The 20,202-nt window shown below is 42.0% G+C and overlaps 1 protein-coding gene across 8 annotated transcripts in view; it reads right to left on the bottom strand.

Annotated features, from left to right (window-relative positions):
- The window catches only part of MAPKAP1 (MAPK associated protein 1), a 244,850-nt gene that overhangs the window by 47,025 nt on the left and 177,623 nt on the right, over nucleotides 1-20,202 (bottom strand). For 6 of the 8 annotated variants that reach the window (XM_081237382.1, XM_081237387.1, XM_081237381.1 and 3 more), the window contains one exon: nucleotides 14,323-14,430. The exons of the other annotated variants lie outside the window; for them this stretch is intronic. In XM_081237382.1, the coding sequence (XP_081093508.1) occupies nucleotides 14,323-14,430 (108 nt within the window). The remainder of the gene's footprint in view (nucleotides 1-14,322; nucleotides 14,431-20,202) is intronic. 8 annotated transcript variants of the gene reach the window in all.

Here is a 20,202-nt window from a genome sequence, read left to right as displayed (position 1 = left end):
TACCAAAACATATTTAAAGAATCTAGCATGTAATACGCTTAATAAATAGCAGTCATGATTATTTTTATTCTCTTGTCATAGTGGATCACATTCAGGCTTGCACTAGAATTGCTGAGTGGTTGCTGTGTCCTAAATTGGAAACTCTGTGAGGATCAGTAAAGTCTCTTATTCATCTCTACATCTTTTCCTGCAAGCAGTACAGGCAACTGGCAGCTCTCACTAAATTGTGCTAAGTAAACAAATCAATCAATAATAATAATGATAGCTAGTACAGGTGAGTACTCACACATCAGGCATGGTGCTGAGCACTTCACACATGCATTTAAGTCTCAAGACAACGTGGTAGGTAGGTCCTATAATTTTCGTATTACACAGATGAAGAAGCCGAGGCTCTGAGAGGCAAAGTCACACGCCCAAGGTCACATAAGCAAAGCTAAACTAACTCTCGTCATCCCCCATGCCTGAGTTTGAAATGTGGTCTTCTGAAGATGTGGCTGCTGGTAGGAGGGAGCATCTGTCTAGAAGAGGCCAACCAGAGCGGGGTGCCCAAGGCCTTATGATAAGTACACAGAGACGGTTCCACAGGGAGACCACGAGAGAACTCCTTGGCACAGAGTTGGAGGAATGGAAAACTCTAGATTTGGGCATAAAACTGGAAAATTCTCTATGCCTACCAATTACAGGCTTCCCTTCCCACAGTTATTGCTTACAGGGGAGGCTTTTAAGGCAAAGCTGGTTTCTGATGCCTTCACATTTAACTAATTTATTAGGAATTGTGCATTCTATTTCCAAACACTATAACTATTCCCAGCTTGGACCATTCTAGCACCTACAAGGATGCTTTCGTCTCAGTAAGGCTGCAGCCTCGGCCTTAACGGGCCAGTCACCGAATGCCTGTGACACAGTCCCACGTGTTGACCTCTCCGCCCAGGTCACCCTTCTTCCCGTTCCACTCCCTCCTGGCCTTTTTCTCCAGGCCTCCTCCCCATCCCTCTCATGAGCTTGGCTCAAGCTCAAGTGACAGTCCAAGGAACCCTAAGTCTAGCTCAGCTCCTTCTGTCACTGCACCCTGCATTTCCCTTCAGGTTATTTATCACAGATAGCAATCGTCTGTCTCCACCATTAGACTGTAACCCCAAGAGCAGAGGCAGAGTAACTGCTTTACTAAGCACCACAGCCCAGACCCTGCTAGTGCTACCATGCACAGAATAAAGCAAGAGCTCAATAACAATTTACTGGATGAATACCGAGTGCCGTATCCCCAGGATCAGAGAGGCTTAGTGACTTAACCAACATCACATTGCTAGGACTAGCAAAGTTGCACTCGACGTCTGCAAGGGTCATTGGGTAACCCTGTTCCTTTTTCTGGAACACTTGTGATTTTGGATAGAGATGCTGTGATTATGATCGCTACTGTCTCCAGAGTAAAGTCCACATCGCAAACCAAGAGGCTGGCTAGAAATTAAAGTTTCAAATAGTTATTCACTTTCTCCAAATATACCTCTTACTAAAACAGAGCTGCCAAGATGTGTTTACTTTTACTTTAGAACCTTTTAAATTGAGAATTTTGGAGAAATACTAAAATCCTTTCTTTTTTTTTTTTTTAGCAGTACGCAGGCCTCTCACTGTTGTGGCCTCTCCCATTGCGGAGCACAGGCTCCGGACGTGCAGGCTCAGCGGCCATGGCTCACGGGCCCAACCACTCCACGGCATGTGGGATCTTCCCGGACTGGGGCATGAATCCGTGTCCGCTGCATCGGCAGGCGGACTCTCAACCACTGCGCCTCCAGGGAAGCCCTCCTTTCATGTTTTAAATCATTTAAAGCCATCTTTTCTGAGAAAATGCCATTATTAGATACAACTCAGCTTAAGAACTTCTGTTTTCTTTACCAATTAGTATTTTCTAAATATTGCAGGTATTTGATTTGGAAAGAGGTAACAGCTCATTATGCTAAAATGCCAATTATTTAAAAAAAACCACACTTAAGAGTTTTACATTTTATGAGGTTGGATTAAAACCAATTTAAAAATTACTATAACGTGACATAATTTTTTACTGCGCAATTTCAATGCCAGATGCTAATAAAGCATCTTAGATGCTTTTAGATAAAGTGGTGCATAAATATGGCTGGAAATTGATTTAGCTTCTTGTAGAAGCTACTGAAGAATGACATATTTTGTTTAATACACCAGCTAATGTAGTCCTAAAAGCTCAAACAAGTGCCAGTTTTCACTCCTAAATTTGCTGTGCGAGATTAATGAAAACTTTATATTTTGCTGAAATGTTAATAATGGGCAGATGAGATGATAGGATTTTAGTAGAGGTCTTAAAGCTATGGAATAACCAGCAAGGCTTGTCAATTTCCTCATATTAATTTTGTTCAAGACTTATATAGCTGGAGCTGGCTCAACACATTAATGCTTCTTGCATTGACCTTCTACTCTCTGACAGTGTAAATTCATATCCCATTTGAGGATTTAAGTCCCCTTGATACTTGGGTGAGTTCTGAGCCTTGCCCCAGTTGACAAGGGGTGTGTTTGCTTTTATGGTCAAAAGGGCAGCAGCACCGGGGGAGCAGAGAAGGAAGAAACAGTCCTGCATTCACCTCTGATACATGCCGCTCACCCCCAAGCAGGTTATCTGCTGAATGGAAACAACTTCTGGTTTTGGAGTTCCAGTGCCATTTCTCAAAGTGGGCTCAGGAATGCCTCTGCTTGGAGGGGGCATGTCTGTGTGTACAGATCAGTCAGCCATGCAACCTGCAACTACTGTCCCCATGCCTGCAGTGTGCTAGACTGGGAAGGGACATTGATGAAGATAAGGCAGGGTTCCTGACCTTCAGGAGCTTACAAATTCACTACAGAACACCAAGAAAACAGAACAAGGCAGAGAGAAGTGCCCAATAAATGATGCACGCAACAGACACTTAATCTAAAGGCACACATCTGAAGCAGAGCATTGTAGCAAAAGCATTTTTTTTTTTTTAACCAGGAAAGTTCTGTTCTGACTTTGCATGTACACCTTTACTGTTTGTATACCTCTGGAAAGGGGTGAACCCAAACACACATGAAACATGCTTGACACTGCACCACAGTGCATATTAAAAATATTACTGTACTATCAACTTCACATTCCAAAATGACTTCTGTTAAGAGAAGACATTTTTATCTCTTGAAGTAAAAAATAGAATCAGAATGTCTTAAAAATAAACATATTAAAAAAACCACTTCCTAAACTGTTAATTTAATTGAAATATAGCCCTTTGGTATTTTGTTAAATTAGCAATTAAAAAGGTCACAAGCAATTAAGTGAAACAAAAGCCACACTGTGTTCATCTACATTAATGCTGAATTGGGTCTCCTCATGAATGACAAGATAAATTGTAATGGTGCCTTCAAAGACTTCACAATGTATTTTGTCAAAGTCGAGAGTGTTAATGTCTCTATGTGCCATGGATTACCATAATGTATTGTGTCAAAACGCTTGAGCTGCAATAACTCAAAGATGTATTGTGATAGATCAAATTTTGGGGGGGGTGCCTAAAAGTGACTTGAGCACCAGAGCTCAAGCGGACTGACAACAGGCTCTGGAAGGACGACAGAGCACGTTCATGATACAGAAAGCACTGGGGGACGAGCAAAAAATCCAAGAGAGGAAGGAGCTTAGCTGTCTGGAGTAAGGAATCAGGAAAAAAGGAAACAAGGAGTGGCACCTGTCTTAATGGCAACACCAGGCCAGGGAAGAGGGAGCAAAGGGAAGCAGAGAGGAGGGGAAGGAGGAGGCTGGCAGGGTGTAAGGCCTGCACCGAAGAAAGAAAGAGGAGGTACTGAGAGAGAGCCGGGATGTGGCCCTGGGGCTTAATAACACTGGAAGGAACCTGGAACATTGAGTTCAGAGATGTAGATTCAAATCCTAACTCTTGACACCGTGGGTCAAGAGTGGGTCAAAAACCTTGCCCAAGGTTCCACTGTTGGAAAGAGGTGGAGCTGGGACAGATCTATTGGACTCCGGAGTCATGTTCCTTCTCCTGACCCTCCAGTGTCACCACATTCCTACAAGCAGCAGCAAGGACAGAGACTGTGCAGGTAACTGTAAACTCTAAGTCAGTGGTTCTCAAAGTACAGCTCAGGACCCCAGGTGTGGGGGGAGGCGGGTCCATAACCTCAGTACTATTTTTATAATAATAACAGTAAGACATGATTTGCCCTTTTCATGCCTAATATCTTACAAGTGCACAAAGTAATAAAAAAAGTTCATTGATATGTTTCTGATTCCACATTGCAACCAACCTTTAGGAAACTATCACTTGAGTTTTGGTATAGCAACAAAAATTAATATGCACTATTATCTGAAAAGGCTACTGAAATACTCCACTCGTTTCCAACAACCTATCTATGTTAGCCAAATTTTCTTCATATGCTTCAACCAAATCAATGTATTGTAACAGACTGATTGCAGAAGAAGATATGAAAATCCAGGTGTCTCCTATAAAGCCAACAGTACAGAAATTTGCAAAAACAGAAAATAGTGCTCACTGGTTCAGGAGATTAGTCAATAACTTATCTTCCTGGTGGAACAAAAATAAATGCTTTTCAGAGAAAGGAAAACAAAAAAACAAAACAAAAAAACCCCCAAACCAAAATAAAAGAGTGCTCTTATCATTAAATTTTTAAAAGAAAATATTTTTATTTTGTTTTTTTAAATTTTAATAAAAATGTTATTTATGTTCACATATAATGGATTTACCATTATTTTTAATGAATTCATAAATATTTTAAACTCTCTCAGTTTTTATTCCTAATAAATAGATATAACTCAATAAACAAAAGCTCTTTGAGGCCCTCAATAAATTTTAAGAGTGTAAAGAGGTCCTAAGACCCAAAAGTTTGAGAACTGCTGCCTTTATTGGTTCTTATGCCATGTTTTCATTGTTCCTGGATGGCCATTTGGACAACCATGATGGGACACAAAAGTGCAGTTACAGCTCTGTATCTGTATTACATACCTGAAAACAAACACAAAAACAAACAAAGTCTGTACACACATTGTTAGAGTGACAGGCTTGTTTGCCACGTGATCAGATCAAGGCTAATTACAACTAATATTGTTTAAGAAGCATTTTCATATACTTCATGATTTCCCTGGAACTGAGGGAGATACTTACAGGTACATACGTGACTGTCTTTCAGACAAATGAGCACTGATGATTAAATCAAAGCTCAGATGAACTCACTGTATGCCTCTAGCAGATGTCTTATGTTCATAGACACAAACTACATGTGTCTGGAACATCAGACTTCATTTTATGGTTCAGTGAGTCTCACACCAAGTCTGAAAGGGCTAATCTAGTTTTAAGTTAAAGCAACTTCCGTCTTCCATCTCCAAAAAGATCTACGCCAAGTCTAGAACTCAACTGGAAGTTCGAGGGCCTTTGCTACGTCCTTACCTCATAGGTACACTCTCTGTAGCAATGATGGCCCTGTTGACCATTCCTCCCAAGTCCGCAAACAGTCACCCAGCACCAATCGTGTGCCAGAGCTGTGGTAGTGCTTCAGGAACACAGGAGGATGGCAGCAAGTGTTTGCATTTGGCTGGTGCAAACAGTCTGTGAAGGGGAATAGTAGAAAATAAAATGGTGGGGGGTGGAGGGGGAGAAGTCTTCAAAGATAGGCACTGTCCATCTCAGGACTTGGCGTACAGTAAAATACTGCTGTGCAAACAGCTGAATGAAGAGTAAACAAACTACCTTCTGCCCTATTCTATCTTGCAGCCTCACTGCTACTCCCCACATAGAACAATGCCTGTTTCAGCTAAACTGGATTTTGTTCCGATTATACCATCTGGCCAGAATGTCCTTTCCACTCTTTAAAATTAATGCACTTCAAGGTCTAGTCCAAATGGAATCTTTCCTGATCCCTTTCCTGAAACCCTGTCTCCCTTTGTTGAAGGCTCTCATGATAAGTCTCTTACACGATAAGCATCTGTACTCCCCTTCTGGACCATGGGCTCCTTGGGGGCAAGAACATGCCATCCTACAGAGCACACAGTAGATGTTCAATAAATGCTGTTGGCGGCCTGAATGAGGTTGATGCTACACAGGTTAGCCATAACAGTACCTGAGTTTGTACACCATCCCTTGTATTTACCTTGGTTATTAGAACCTAACACACCATTCCTAGTTTTCCATTCAGATACCCTACCAGACAGGGATCCTGCCTCAACAACAACTCCAAGCGCAATTAACATTTACTGAATGCTTACTATATATGCCAGACGTTATGCTCAGCACTTTAAATATATTATCTCATTTAAATTTCTCACTGCTCTTTTAAGTTGGATAATATTATCTTCTTTCTACAAGTGAGAAAAATAAGGCTCAGAATGTCATCCTGCTAGTATAGCCATACAACTAATACAAGCTGGAGTTAGGAAAGGAACCCAGGGCTAATTCCAAAATTGTGCCCTTAACCACCACATAACCCCTTGGGTAAAATGCTCCTTGGATGGGCTGGGAATGTATAAATCCATGGTATGTATGGAGAACACAATCACACCTGCCTTTGCCAGAACAAACAATCAGGGATAAAACCTAACTCCCTTTACTCCTTCTGTAAGACTCAAAGCTAGATGTGTGAGTGAGTCATGGAGGAAAAACTCTCCTTTAGCTTTCTACATCCATCACTTTTTTTTTTCCAAAGGCCGTTTAAATCCCCAAAGACTCAGACGCCCAAAACTTCTCTTCTATTAAACACTTCCCTTTGGCTACTAGTCATTTTTGCTGGTCTCTAAAAAATAATCCATAGGTGATATACTATAATATACACACGCGCACCTGCCTGCCCCTCTGCGGTAATCTCTTCAAAGCCGTCAGGGTCGTACTGTAGGATACACCCTTCACTGAATTTGCCATGCTACAACCAGGGTAGGGATCCTTGCTGTCAGTGCCTAATTGATTAAACTCTTGGAGTCAGAGCCTTTCCACGGGGAGATTTCAGACCCTCAATAAATCAGGATAATCTTGTTTTATGAGGTGATCAGAAAGAAACGATTTCTGGTTTGTAGAATTTCTAAAGAGAGCGGATCATGGAGGTGGCATGGTGGGGCTGGGGGAGGTGTCAGCTCTGCATTCAAGCTCCTGCCTGTCCCCCAGTCTCATCTTCCAGCACTCTCTCCCTTGCTCATTTCATTCCACTCCATTCATTCATTCCCAAATATACCTAGCTCTTTCTTAAGAGCTTTGGACAAGTAGTCCCTTGGCCTGGAACATTCCTCTTACTCATTAGGGGAATAACTCCTTTTTATTCTTCCTCAAGGAAGCTTTCTCCTCCCATTCTCACCAGCTCCAGGCCCCTGCTATATACTCTTTTATACCCTTCACAGCACTCATCACAACTGTGAGCTCCATGATGCAGGGGCTGTGTATCCTCTCTACTGGCCCAGAGGAGGGGCCGTCAATATTTGGGGGATGAATGAACAAATATGTGTCTAGGGTGAAGCCTGTACAGGATGAAGCATGACCATTCAAGCGTCTGAACCACTGGCTCATTACAGGTTTGCCTGGAAGTTAGGTTGATGTCAGAATTCCCATCACTTCCTTTTCCTCCACTGTGTCTTTGCCCCTGTTCAAAACACAGGAAAGGGCTTCCCTGGTGGCGCAGTGGTTGAGAGTCTGCCTGCCGATGCAGGGGACACGGGTTCGTGCCCCGGTCCGGGAAGATCCCACGTGCCACAGAGCGGCTGGGCCTGTGAGCCATGGCCACTGAGCCTGCGCGTCCGGAGCCTGTGCTCCGCAACGGGAGAGGCCACAGCAGTGAGAGGCCCGCGTACCGCAAAAAAAAGAAGCACGAACCCGTGTCCCCTGCATCGGCAGGCGGACTCTCAACCACTGCGCCACCAGGGAAGCCCTGGAGTCTTCTTAAGAGCCTGGGCATTTTGGACAATTTACGTGACAAAATATCTAAGAACTGCAACATCTGATCAACACCGAGGCATCTCTCTCTCTGACTCCAGAGTCAGAGAATGAGGGCACACATGCTGGAAGAACCCCGCTTCCCATCAGGGGAGTCACTGCAGAAATGTCACCCGATGCATTACCAAACCATTAGTCAGGGGCTACAGGGCGGATTCTAGGGCCAGGAGCCTACCAGAGGGATGCAAATCCCTGTGCCCCCACTTAGAGCCCATACAGGGTTTGTGGCTCGTCAAACATGTTTCCTTACTGCTCTAATGTACCAGTGTATTGCTTAATGAAAGTTCTTAATTGTAATTCAATTAATTACATACACAGAGTCCCCAATTACATTTTCCAATCAGACACTGGCTGTGGTACAGGTCTAAATGCACTTAACCAATTTTAACCAATTTTAATATATTAAGACCAATTTTCCTTGAATACTAATTACTACCTAATGATAAAATGAAAAGGGGGGAACTTTCAAGAAAGGGGGAGAATGAAAAATGCAATTCATGTGGAATTTCTCAGCCCACATAGCACAATGCACTCACTACTGAAGAAGTAGGTGTGGACAGGGCACAAATTTGCTTCCAGCTCAGATCAGCACTGTTTTTTGCCCTAGGTACCACCTACCCTTGGTGCAGGCTGTTGCCCAAAGGGACCTGTGGGAAGTCTAAGCGTCTAGAGGGAAAAGGCCAACACACACAAGCGCAGACTAGCCGTGATGTCTGCGCACAAGCACTCGCTTTGTGTCTTGGGCACACAAAGCCTGGGAATGGCCAGCTCTTTCATGGGGCATTGCACTTTACCACGTGCATTTAAGGCACACAATCTCAACTTAATCCTCATAACAGCCGTACAGGGTAGGGATTCCTTCCTACAGGGTAGCCCTACAGATGGGGAAATGAAGCTCAGAGAAGGACTTGCCTATGGTCACGCTGCGGCTTCAAACATCCTGCCTTTCCCCTTCAACACACTGCCAACCAGCCCACATCAACCAGACAGCAAGAGGTGGAGACACATAGGTATTCTGGCCTCGGGGATAATGTTTCCCCCATTTAAATTCTGTTAGCGTGCAGCAAGCAGGGAGCTATTATCCAATATCTATTTGAAAAAACTCTCACCCATACAGAAAATTCCTTACAGTGAACACGTTTCCCCCAACCAGAGCCAGACACGTAACTGGCTTTCAGCAGTAATTCAACCTAAAATATGTACCATGAACACCACAAGTCATTTCCATTTGTAAACAGAGTTTATTTGCAGGATCACATTTTTTTTGCTTTTGAAGACTGCTATTGTGGTACAATAAAAGAGGCTTAAAGCCCTGGTACTTAAGTCACATGATAGAAATTGGAGAGATTAGTAATTTGTAACTGAAGAAGGCAAACCCTCCAGAAGCCAAGTAGAACCACTAGGGAGTCTCTAGGGTTGGCAAAAAGAGCACACGTGGGAGGAGGGATTGGCCCACTAAGAATAAGCACCACGAAGAGGAGATGGAAACACACCAGGAGAAGCAGTCATTCACTGTCTACAGTTGCTTTTTTATTTAGTAAATTGGAGGGGGGTGGGGTGGGGGGAGGGGGGAATCCCAAGTACCACCACGAAGAAACCCTTATACCTGAAGACGCTCACCCAAAGCCCAAGTTCCTTTTAAACGGTATCACACACTTGCCCCTCGGTGCCCTAGTGAGCAGCCTGGTGATGCCAGGGACTCAGGAGGCTCCCTCCCTCCCTGGGAATGAACCGCACCTGGCCACAGGCACTGGGATGTAGGGGGAACTCAGACCCAGGCCCTGCCCTTGGTGGATGGGGGTGGGTGGTCACAGTCCAGTGTGGGAGTGGGCAAATCCGTTCAGTGGAATCAGTGATCAGAGAGGGGTAAGGAGAGGGACTCTACCAGAGCCCAGGGAATGGCAGCCAGGTGGTCTGGGGAGGCTTCTAGGAGGAGTGGCCTCTTCTCCTGGGTCTTCAAGGAGAAACTAAAGGAGGCGAAAGAGGCCACAAACTGAGACCCAGAGATACGCTCCCCTGCCACAGTCCAGCTGTCTGGGTGACTGCCCACCTTGAGTTGAAGCTCTTCCTTAGTATAGCCTTAAATTAAGGAAACTTCATGAAGGTACTGAAATAATGGAAGGTCTCCTTGAAAAGGAAAGGAGATCAAAGGAGATTAAACTGATGTTTAAAGAACTGAATCCCCTTTCTATAGCAACTTCTATTTAGGAAACAAAATAATTAGATTCAGCTCTTTCACTAGACTTAATGGACAGAAGACACATTCTTCTAGGCCCCCTAATTATTATTCACAGGATGATGAGCAAATCACCACCTTAAAGGCTCAGTTTCTTCTTCTATAAAATAAAGATGATGACCACTCTAGCCTAATAACGGCAGCACCTCTATCTCATTTAATCCTCACAATAACCTTGAGAAATAGATTCAACCACTTCCATTTACACAGGAAACTGAGGCTCAGAGAAGTGACATGATGTGTCCTATGTCAGAGGCTGCAGTGTCCACCCAAGGTCTGCCTCATTCTAAAGACTGTGCTTTAAGCACTATACTGAACTACTATGTGGGCACACTTGTGACTGATAAAACAGGGAAGACACAGCCTCTGACACTTTGTGGCACTCCATAAAGCCAGTTCAATTTCAGGTCTATTTTAGCTCTGATGATGGGAAATTCCCAAGTTTCTCTCTGAAAGCTATGGCAACGATAGGTTGGTTCATGCTGCATCTTTCTTCTAAGGCTCTGGATGGGCTATCCACAGATGATCAGTGGGTAAAGGAAAAGGTCACTGGCAACATTTGGCAGAAAATGAAATTGAGGTTCAATTTGGTGCCAGGATTTATATAGACACTTGGACAAGAATGGAAGTCTTCTAATGTTACATCCTCTCCATAATGTACTCAGGCTTCCTTCTGGTCTGATTCCAGCTTCTAGCAGACAGTTGGCTGAAGGATGTAGGAGATTATCAGACTAGAGTCCAAACTGGAAAGCCCAAGGACTTTGGCTTGTCGTTTTCTTACTTAGGCCAAGATCCAAGCACAAATGCTACCTCTCAGTCCCTAGGCAGAAACTCTTATCATATTAGCTTCATTCACAAGCTTCTCTCTCATAGTGTACAAAGACAACTGTCATCACCCTTCTTAGGACTGAAAATTTAGGTTGTTTTATCAACAATCTCAGGGTGGGCTTCAGAGTCAGAGAGCTGACTTAGAATTCCGGTCCTATCACTTACTGACTAGCTAACTCTGGGCAAATCACAACATCTCGCCACAATTAGAATAGTATCTTGTAAGGTGGTTGTGAAAATTACACGAGAGAGCAAAATGTCTAGCGTGATGCCTTACAACAGAAGGCCTGAATAATTAAAAAAACATCCTTTGATGCGGTTGGTATAAAAAGCCATGCCCTGTCCCCCTGTGGAAAAAAAACTGAAGGGCTTATATCTACTCTTATGGCAGTCTTCTCGATCAAATGTTTTTACTTACAGGTACACCTCTTCTGGGACACGAAAGCACATTTGCTGGAAGGTACACTGCCTCTAAGTTCTCTGGTCCTGTGACACAGACTTATACATCTGCTCTGGCCCCCCTCTCCTTTCCCCTCCATTCTGCATCACTCCCTTCCCCACCACACACCTCCTTGAGGATCCTGACAGTTCTATGATTCCAGACCTCCACATCCATGCCTCATCTGCTTTGTGAGCCACAGAATGCTGCTCTTCTGTTATTTATTAATTACAGTTAATATTTACTGAGTGTTTATTATGTGCCAGGCACTCTTCTAACAGCCTTACGAATCCTCCTATCAGCCTTATGAAGGTAAATTAACTACCTAAGAGAGGTTAAGTAAATTGTCCAAGGTCACACAGCCAGTAAGTGGCAGGGCCAAAATGTGAACTGAGGCAGTCTGGCTTGATTGCATATTCTCTTAAACACTGCATAATAGATGCTCATAATTTAGTTCACTTCTAAAATGGCTTTAAGGATAACAAGCCTGTGTTGATCAAATATAGCAATAAAAGTGAAAAAAATTCTGTTTTTGAAATATTTTTCTTTGTTTCAATCTAACTTCTTAATAGGTAGCTACTGGGGAACAATATGGGTTCTTGATTGAAATTTCTATTCACAAAAATTTTAAAAATCTTTTCTATAAAAAGAATAAATTGTTTTTATAATTTACTTCCACTTTACAAAGACTAGTTACAACAGTCTATTGATTCCAAACCATGGACTGCCTGGCACACTTTGTAAATGCTGGTACGGTCTTCTTTCACTAACAAAGTGATTTTGACTCAAAGGGAAGCACTGAAAGTATCTTGCAAATCCTTTAAGATGGGGATGCTGAGGCTGACAGAGGTCATACAACTTAATTAAGACTATGCTCGTACTTAGAAGTGGAGTGACAACAAGAGCTCAGATTTCAAATCTTTATCCACCAATCCTCATAGCTTCTATTTCCTAGTATAAGAACCTTATCTTAAAAGAAAAAAAAAAAGAAGAAACCCAAACAAACCCAGAACACATCTAATTTGGAATCACAGTATACTGTGAAATACTATGCAGCAGTTAAAAATGCAAGAGGTAAATCTATATACAGAACAATATATGGATTGATGCAGAATATGGAGTACTCTCTATGTGACATACTGTTACAATGATAAAAGAAAAATGTAGAACACTGATGACAGTTTGCTACCATTTTGTTTTTAAAAGGAGGGAAGGGCTTCCCTGGTGGCGCAGTGGTTAAGAATCCGCCTGCCAATGCAGGGGACAAGGGTTCAAGCCCTGGTCCGGGAAGTTCCCACATGCCGTGGAGCAATGAAGCCCGTGCGCTACAACTACTGAGCCTGAGCTCTAGAGCCCATGAGCCACAACTACGGAAGCCTGAGTGCCTAGAGCCCATGCTCTGCAACAAGAGAAGCCAACGCATTGAGAAGCCCACGCACTGAAACGAAGAGTAGCCCCTGCTCGCCGCAACTAGAGAAAGCACGCACGCAGCAAGGAAGACCCAACGCAGCCAAAAATAAATAAATAAAATTAATTAATTAATTAATTAAAAAATAAAAGGAGGGAAATACGTGTGTGTATATATATGTCTTTGTGTGGGTATATTCATGTACATATACAGAATATGCTTGCATATGCTTAGACGATCCCTGGAAAGACACCAAAATCACTGGGAACAACTGTTGTCTCCGGGAGAGGAATTAGGGGAGAGAAGAAAGGCTAAAAGTTTTCACTTTAGATGCTTTGTTATCTGAAATTTTTTTGCATGTGTAAGTGTTATATATCCAAAATATATACCAAGATCCTAACAAATAACATTTTATCTTATTCGTATAACATGGAGTCAACATGAAACATTTTGAAACGGAATCCACTACAGAGTTACTATACGCAGGACAAGGCCCGTAGTGGGTGATGGGTGAATATTTGCTGAATGAATGAACGTCAACCTGGTATGGGATACCCTCAAAGACTTGACAATCTAGTGCGAGAGATAGACATCAAACACTCATTGGGAAAAATAAATAATTATAAACAGAAATACATGCAATGAAAAATAAGTAGTATGCTCTATGATGGAATATAACAGGGGACCTAAATGAGGAACGGGTCAGGTTTAGGCAATGAGGGGACAGGGAGATCACAGGTGGCCTCTATCAAGGTGACATTTAAACTGAGAAGAGGGATAAAAAAGTTAACCAGAGTAGGGGAGAGTGTTCCACACAGAAGAAACTGCCTGCGTAAAAGCCCTGAAGCAGAAATGTTGGAGAGTTGGCTGTTGTGATCACAGTTTTCACGTGTCACTCGCCCCTAAAGTCAATGGGAGTGTAGAGAAGAGGAATGGCTAAAATTCGTAAGTCTGAAACTCTAAAGAGTGAATGAAAGAAATTAACTGAACTTTTAAAGAAGCTTTCTACATAGCACTAGGAACCACGACATTGCCTCCGGCCAAGAGTATGAAAATGGCCAGAATTTTCTAAAACCTGATGACTGAACAGTGATATTACTGACAGGGCCAGTTGCTTTACATACAATATAGCCTTTGCCACAGAAAAGGCCTCATACTTCTAAACTGTTTCCAGGACCGTTCCTAACTTAGGATGATACAGTCTAACAGATAAATATTAATCGCAGAGGGCTAAACAGGATGTAGACTGTTTCCCAAAAAGCATGAAATCAATCATTTCGCTCTGGGATACAATTCCGGCATGAAGGCTGATGTCTGCCTTGGAGAACAACGTCACCTCAAACCAGCCCAGGGAGGCCAGACCAGTGAGTATTCCCCAACACAGGGCTTCTAAGCATGTTGCAACGGACAAAGCAGGCACGGAGCGAGGAGGCCAACGTACTGTTCTCGCGGACCAGACAGAACTCCCAGGCGCTCTGGCTCTCCAAAGTGCTCTCCAGGTCCACAGCGACATTGGGCTCGCTCTGCTTCTCCAGGCGGTACTGAGGGCCTGGAAGATCAAAGGGGCAGGAGGAGGGGAGGCAGTCTGAAACAGTGAATTTAACATTGGAAGAACACCACACCCCAGTGAAAAGCTGATAAAGCATTAGGAAAACACTGAAGTCTGTTTGGGGTCTCCCGATCCAAGAGGGAAGAGTTTGAGGTTTTTTTCCACACGGCTTCACACACTTGTCTGTTCTATTATCAGGTCTATTTTTGCTCAGTTCTCCCCAAAACAGGATGAGAGATAGAAAGCTTTTGAGTCAGACTGACTTGGAATCACAATGTGGCTACGATGGTTTCCCAGATATGAGCAGGGACCCTACCCTCTCTGAATCTCTGTTTCCTAATATGTAATGTGGGAATACTTACACTCTGAAGGATTATTGTGAAGATTAGAGATGCTACAGGAAAAATGCTTATGTAGTAATGTACCTGCCTCATGGAAGGCAGTCCTACAAAATTATTTATTAATAATTATTGTATGATAATGAATAATCAATTATAAGCAGGAATAAGGTATGTTCAGAACTCGAATATAATGACAGTCCAAAAATGCAAAAAAAAAATTAAAACATAGATGGGGTTAAAAAATAAATTCCAGGTTTTTGGGTTATGGTGACAGAAGGACAAGTGGCTGCTGATCCGTGTTTCTGTTGAAATATTTATGAAAACACAACAGGCAGAGGTTCAATAATACTGAAAACCAGGAATATCAGTTACCCTGCATCACAAAGGGATTCTGGCAGATCTTAAAACACTGGGGCATTTATACATTTATTCATGTATTTCTTTGTAAAGCCAAACGACAATCTTGTTCTTCTCAGATAACACCTAACGGGTCCAATGATCGGATTCAAAAGACTGCTCCTGTTGTTAATGGTTACTGAAAGATTAGAGGTATAAGAAACTGTCTTATTATTTTGACTATGAAAGGCGTGTTTGGTCAGACAGCAGAGGTGTGAGAGATCTGAGGAAGCATCAGAGGCCTTGCAGGGCTCCCAGGTGGAACACATATTTTTAGATGTGTTCCTCAGCTGTCGTCAACTTGTTGATTATTTACATCCAACACTTCTCCTTCATCAGTCTGAGGCATTTCACTCATCTCAAGTCATTCTCCTCCCCCACGTTCTAAGTTCATCTGCAGCACTGTAGAGTGTCAGTTCACTTTCATGGTATATTTGATCTTTCCTCTAATTGGTATTTCATTAGCATTTCTGCCAATTATCAGAGTTCTTACATACATTCAGTCCTTTTTACACTACTTACAGGTTTTAAACCTTCACTAAGTTAACCATGCTCAAGACACATACAACTATTTAAGGAAATACATGCTCAGAAGTCTACACAATTCTTATAAACTCTAATACACTGTATTCAGGTCAAGAAGGTATTGTAGTTCAACATTATACATAGTTCCATTTTAATTTCAAAACTATTAAGCAAGTAAAGTTACGGAAATACAGATAATTCTTATTCTCCACTACCCATCACCTGTCGGTGCAACATTTGTCAATTACCAAGCATGCCTGCTGCTCATCACTGGATACTTTCATATTCACTGGTGGAAATAATCACCGAAAAGTCATGCCCAGCTGAACTTTAAGAAAATATAGCTGGTGAGAGATTCCTATGATCCCTCCCCCCACAGCTCTGCCCGCCCACCCTCCCTAACACCCACCTTTCACAGCTGTGGGCAGACCATTAGAGAGAAGAGAACCACCCCTGAACCCAGAGAGCTGCCTTCTAGAACACTGGCCTGTTAATCTCCAACTGTCCCACCCCTAGATCTCGCAGCAACATAGCGTATACGCAATGATATCCACTCCTATGACTTTACAGTGAAATCTGGGTACAAAGTTTACCTACAATAATTCATTTTTTTATGATAGTCAAAAGTTGGGAATAACCCAGATCTAACAACAGGGAAACTGGTTAAACAAAATATTGTGTAATACCATGGAGATATTAAAAGTGATGCTGCAAAAGTATTTGATTTTATCGAACATGTTTATAATATGCTACTTTATGAAAATAGCAAATTATAACACAATATGTGTAAGATGATTTTAATTATGAAAAATATATGTAAAGTCATGGCGGGGGGTGGGGTACATACTGGAAGGTTATTTCCAGAATGTGAATAGTAGTTACACTGGATACTGGGATAATGAATGTTTTTATTTTTCCTTAGTGTTTTCCTGTATTTTTCAAATTTCCTATACTTACTTAAATAAAGGCTACCTTTATAATTTTTTTTCCCTTTGGCTGTGCCGCGGCTTGTGGGATCTTAGTTTCCTGACCAGGGATCGAACAAGGGTCCACGGCAGTGAAAGCCTGCGTCGTAACTACTGGACCGCCAGGGAACCCTCTCTCTCTTTTTTTTTCCACTTTTATAATTTTTAAAACATCGTATATACTTATAAGTCCTCCAATTTCTTACTATGCCAATTTTCTGAGGATACTGTAATTACCACACCCTGTGGCATCTCCAATGGGTCTTTCATTTGCAATAGTTTAATCAAAACTAGACATCATCTGTTTATGTAGATCAATACTTTCATCTTAAGTAACCCTGTAACCTCTCTAGGCACAGTATATATAGGGTTTTGGGCATCTAGAGCTGTTCGCCCACCTGACAACTGGATGGTAAGCAAGCCACCCCTCTCCTGATTCAGGGAGCCAAGGCCTGGCCACATCGGGGTATATTTCAGGCTGGTCTCCTTCGTACTCTTTTTCCTTTTGGTCTCTGTAGCTGTCTGGGAGATGTGGACGAGGGAAACCAGAGGAGGCAGGGAGTACTAGGAAGGGCCCCTTATCCCTAAACACAAGTCCCCGTATCACTCTCTAAGCCACAAATGCCACCATTCCATATTCACTTTCTTATTTCTTGGGTTTTGTAGATATTTCTTTTCTTTTTTTGGGGGGGGGACTATAATATTATTTATTTACTTATTTTAATTTTATTTTATATTGGAGTAGAGTTGATTTACATGTTGTGTTAGTTTCAGGTGTACAACAAAGTGATTCAGTTATACATATACATGTGTCTATTCTTTTTCAGATTCTTTTCCCATATAGGTTCCCATAGAGTACTGAGTAGAGTTCCCTGTGCTGTACAGCAGATCCTTGTTGATTATCTATTTTATATATGGCAGTGTGTATATGTCAATGTAGATACTTCCACTAAATAGTTTGTTTCCTAAAAGTAGCTTTAGGACTTTCTCCTTGAAGCCTAGTATTATTAGGCTTCATTGTATTATGGTGACTCTCAATTACTGCATGACCATTATATGCAAGCATGCTGCATATGTTACCTTACTGAATCCTCACAGCAACTCTTAGAGGCAGATATTATTATCCTCATTTGACAGACTGGGACTCTGAAGGTTGGAAGGGTGAAGTAACTAGCCTAAGATCACACAGGTAGGAAGCAGGAGGGGGAAATGAAACCCAAGGGTCTTTGGCCCTAAAGCCTATGTATTTTGAAGGTTTCTTCCTTTTACAAACTGTAAATTACAGACTAATTACAAAAAGCCATAGTTTGTACCATAAGTATATATTTTTTTGTAGATTCATGGATTCACCTGGGTTCTAAATTACTTAACTTGTGGTTTCTATACATTCATTTCTATGATAAATGATCTGAAATAATTTATTTTAATGAAATCCACACATGCTAAATATCCCATGCTATGGCTGTATCCTGGTTCCTTATGAAGACAGGATCACCTTATCTTTCCATCCATCCAGGAGGACTCTCTCCCTGTCGTTCAGAATATTCCTACGTATGCCCAGTTTTTTAAGTCACTAACATGTTGTGCATCATCTTCCACTTGCGGTACTCCATGGTCTTCCATAAAAGCTAAGGAACAACTTGGAAACCCACTTCTGAACTTAGCAAAGGATGGATGGGTCTTAACTTTGGGGAAGGCAGGGTAGTTAAGCTGTAGATGAGACTTGAGATCTAGACCCAAACAGAAAACTGCCTATTGCAAATCTCAATTTCTCTCCTAATTCTTGCCCAAACACTGGATAAGATATTTCACAGAGAAAGACTATTTTGCACGTTTTCCCCTGAAAAGGCCAGATTGATAACTTTAGGTCACACTGCGTAACGAGAGGCACGGTATATATTAGAAGCAAGACAGCCTGATGATTAAGGGCATGCACTTGGGGCCAAATTGCCTCAGTCTAGTCCTGGCTGAGAAACTTAGCTGTATGACTTTGGGCCAACTTACTTAACCTCTCTGTTTCATCTATAAAATGGGGCTAATAATAGCACCTAGTTTATAGGCCTGTCTGAGGATTCAATAAGTTAATAGTTGTAAAGCAATTAGAACATTAATAGTGTTATTTAAGTGTCAGCCACCATCATCATCATCATCAGCCATATCATCAGACTTTTATAAGAGATCATAACAGAACAGAACAGGGCCTACTATGTGCCAGATACTACGTTAGGCCTTTTATAAAGATCGTCTCATTTACTCTTCGTCATCTTAGGATGTAAAGAGCATGAATCCCATTTTACAGAGGAAGAAACCATGACTAACAGAGGCTAAATAACCTGCTCAATGTCCCACAGGAAGTGGTGGAGCTAGGATTCATACCTAGGACTGCCCAGGCCTACAGTCTACATATTACATACCACAGTGGCTCACTCATAAGTTCTTAATATATCTCTGTTGATGATAATCAAGATTATAACAACCCAGACCTACTATATATCAGACAAGAGTTTCTAGCAAATGTTAATTTAATTTTCAGGCAGCTGACACAGGAGGAGAGAAAAGCAGCAGCCAAAAGCCATTTTATAAAGACAAGCTGTGAGGTCAGTTTCTATTAACATACTTTTGCCAAAGAGATGATTATATAAAAATATAAGAGGCTCTTTCACACCAAATAGGACACAGTTCTCAAGGCAACATCCTCCCTTTGGAAAGAGTATTTAAAATGTCGCAGCTGCACATGGAGCTACATACCCTCTCCTTCACAGCAGAGGACACAAAAGGAAGATTCTGGGAAGCAGTTACTCTGCAGCGACAAGAAAACCTGCTTGGGCATTCCGATGATGTATTTATTGCAGTAAAACCACATCACCGAATGGTCTAGGAACAAAATACTGCTCTGGGCACTTTGGGAGGGTTCCAAGTTATAATGCCCAGGCAGGATTTTTATGGGATTTTATAAACCCGAGGCAAACATCTCAACACATAAGTTTCAAAGAAAATCTGTAGTATCTGTTGGATGGTGGATACATGCTCAGTTCAGCTTCCTCGATCTCTTTAATCCTTGACTGAAACATAAAAGCATGTGGCTTGCCATTCCTTAAAGGCTGAGAGCCAGCTGAGAGTTGAAATCTAACGGGAAGGAAGAGCAAAAGCCTGAAGAGAGAGAAGCCATACGCCCCTATCACTCTGCATCTTATTTCTAAAGGCCCATGGGAGAAACCTCCTTCAGACCTCCCTATCTGGAAAAGCTGTACTTCCTCGGAGCAACTAGCTTGTTCTGTACCTTTAGACAGTTTAACATAAATCTTGTAACTAACTGATACTGTTTTCCTTTCTCCTTTGCCCAGGAGGAAGCTCAGCACTAAATGTGTGATGACTGGACACACATTTCTGTGTCAGTTAATCCTCTGGACCTTTATTTCCATTTTCTTTCAAGTAGTTTTTCAATTCATGCATTTTTTATCCCATCAGTGTATTCCAACTGCTTTTCGGATTGAAGTGGGATATAAACAAATTAAACTATCATTATTATTGCTGAGCATGGGAAC

This window comes from Mesoplodon bidens (genome assembly GCF_964165515.1).
Source record: "Mesoplodon bidens genome assembly, chromosome: 6".
Taxonomy (NCBI): domain Eukaryota; kingdom Metazoa; phylum Chordata; class Mammalia; order Artiodactyla; family Ziphiidae; genus Mesoplodon; species Mesoplodon bidens.
This window is presented reverse-complemented; position numbering and strand designations above follow the sequence as displayed.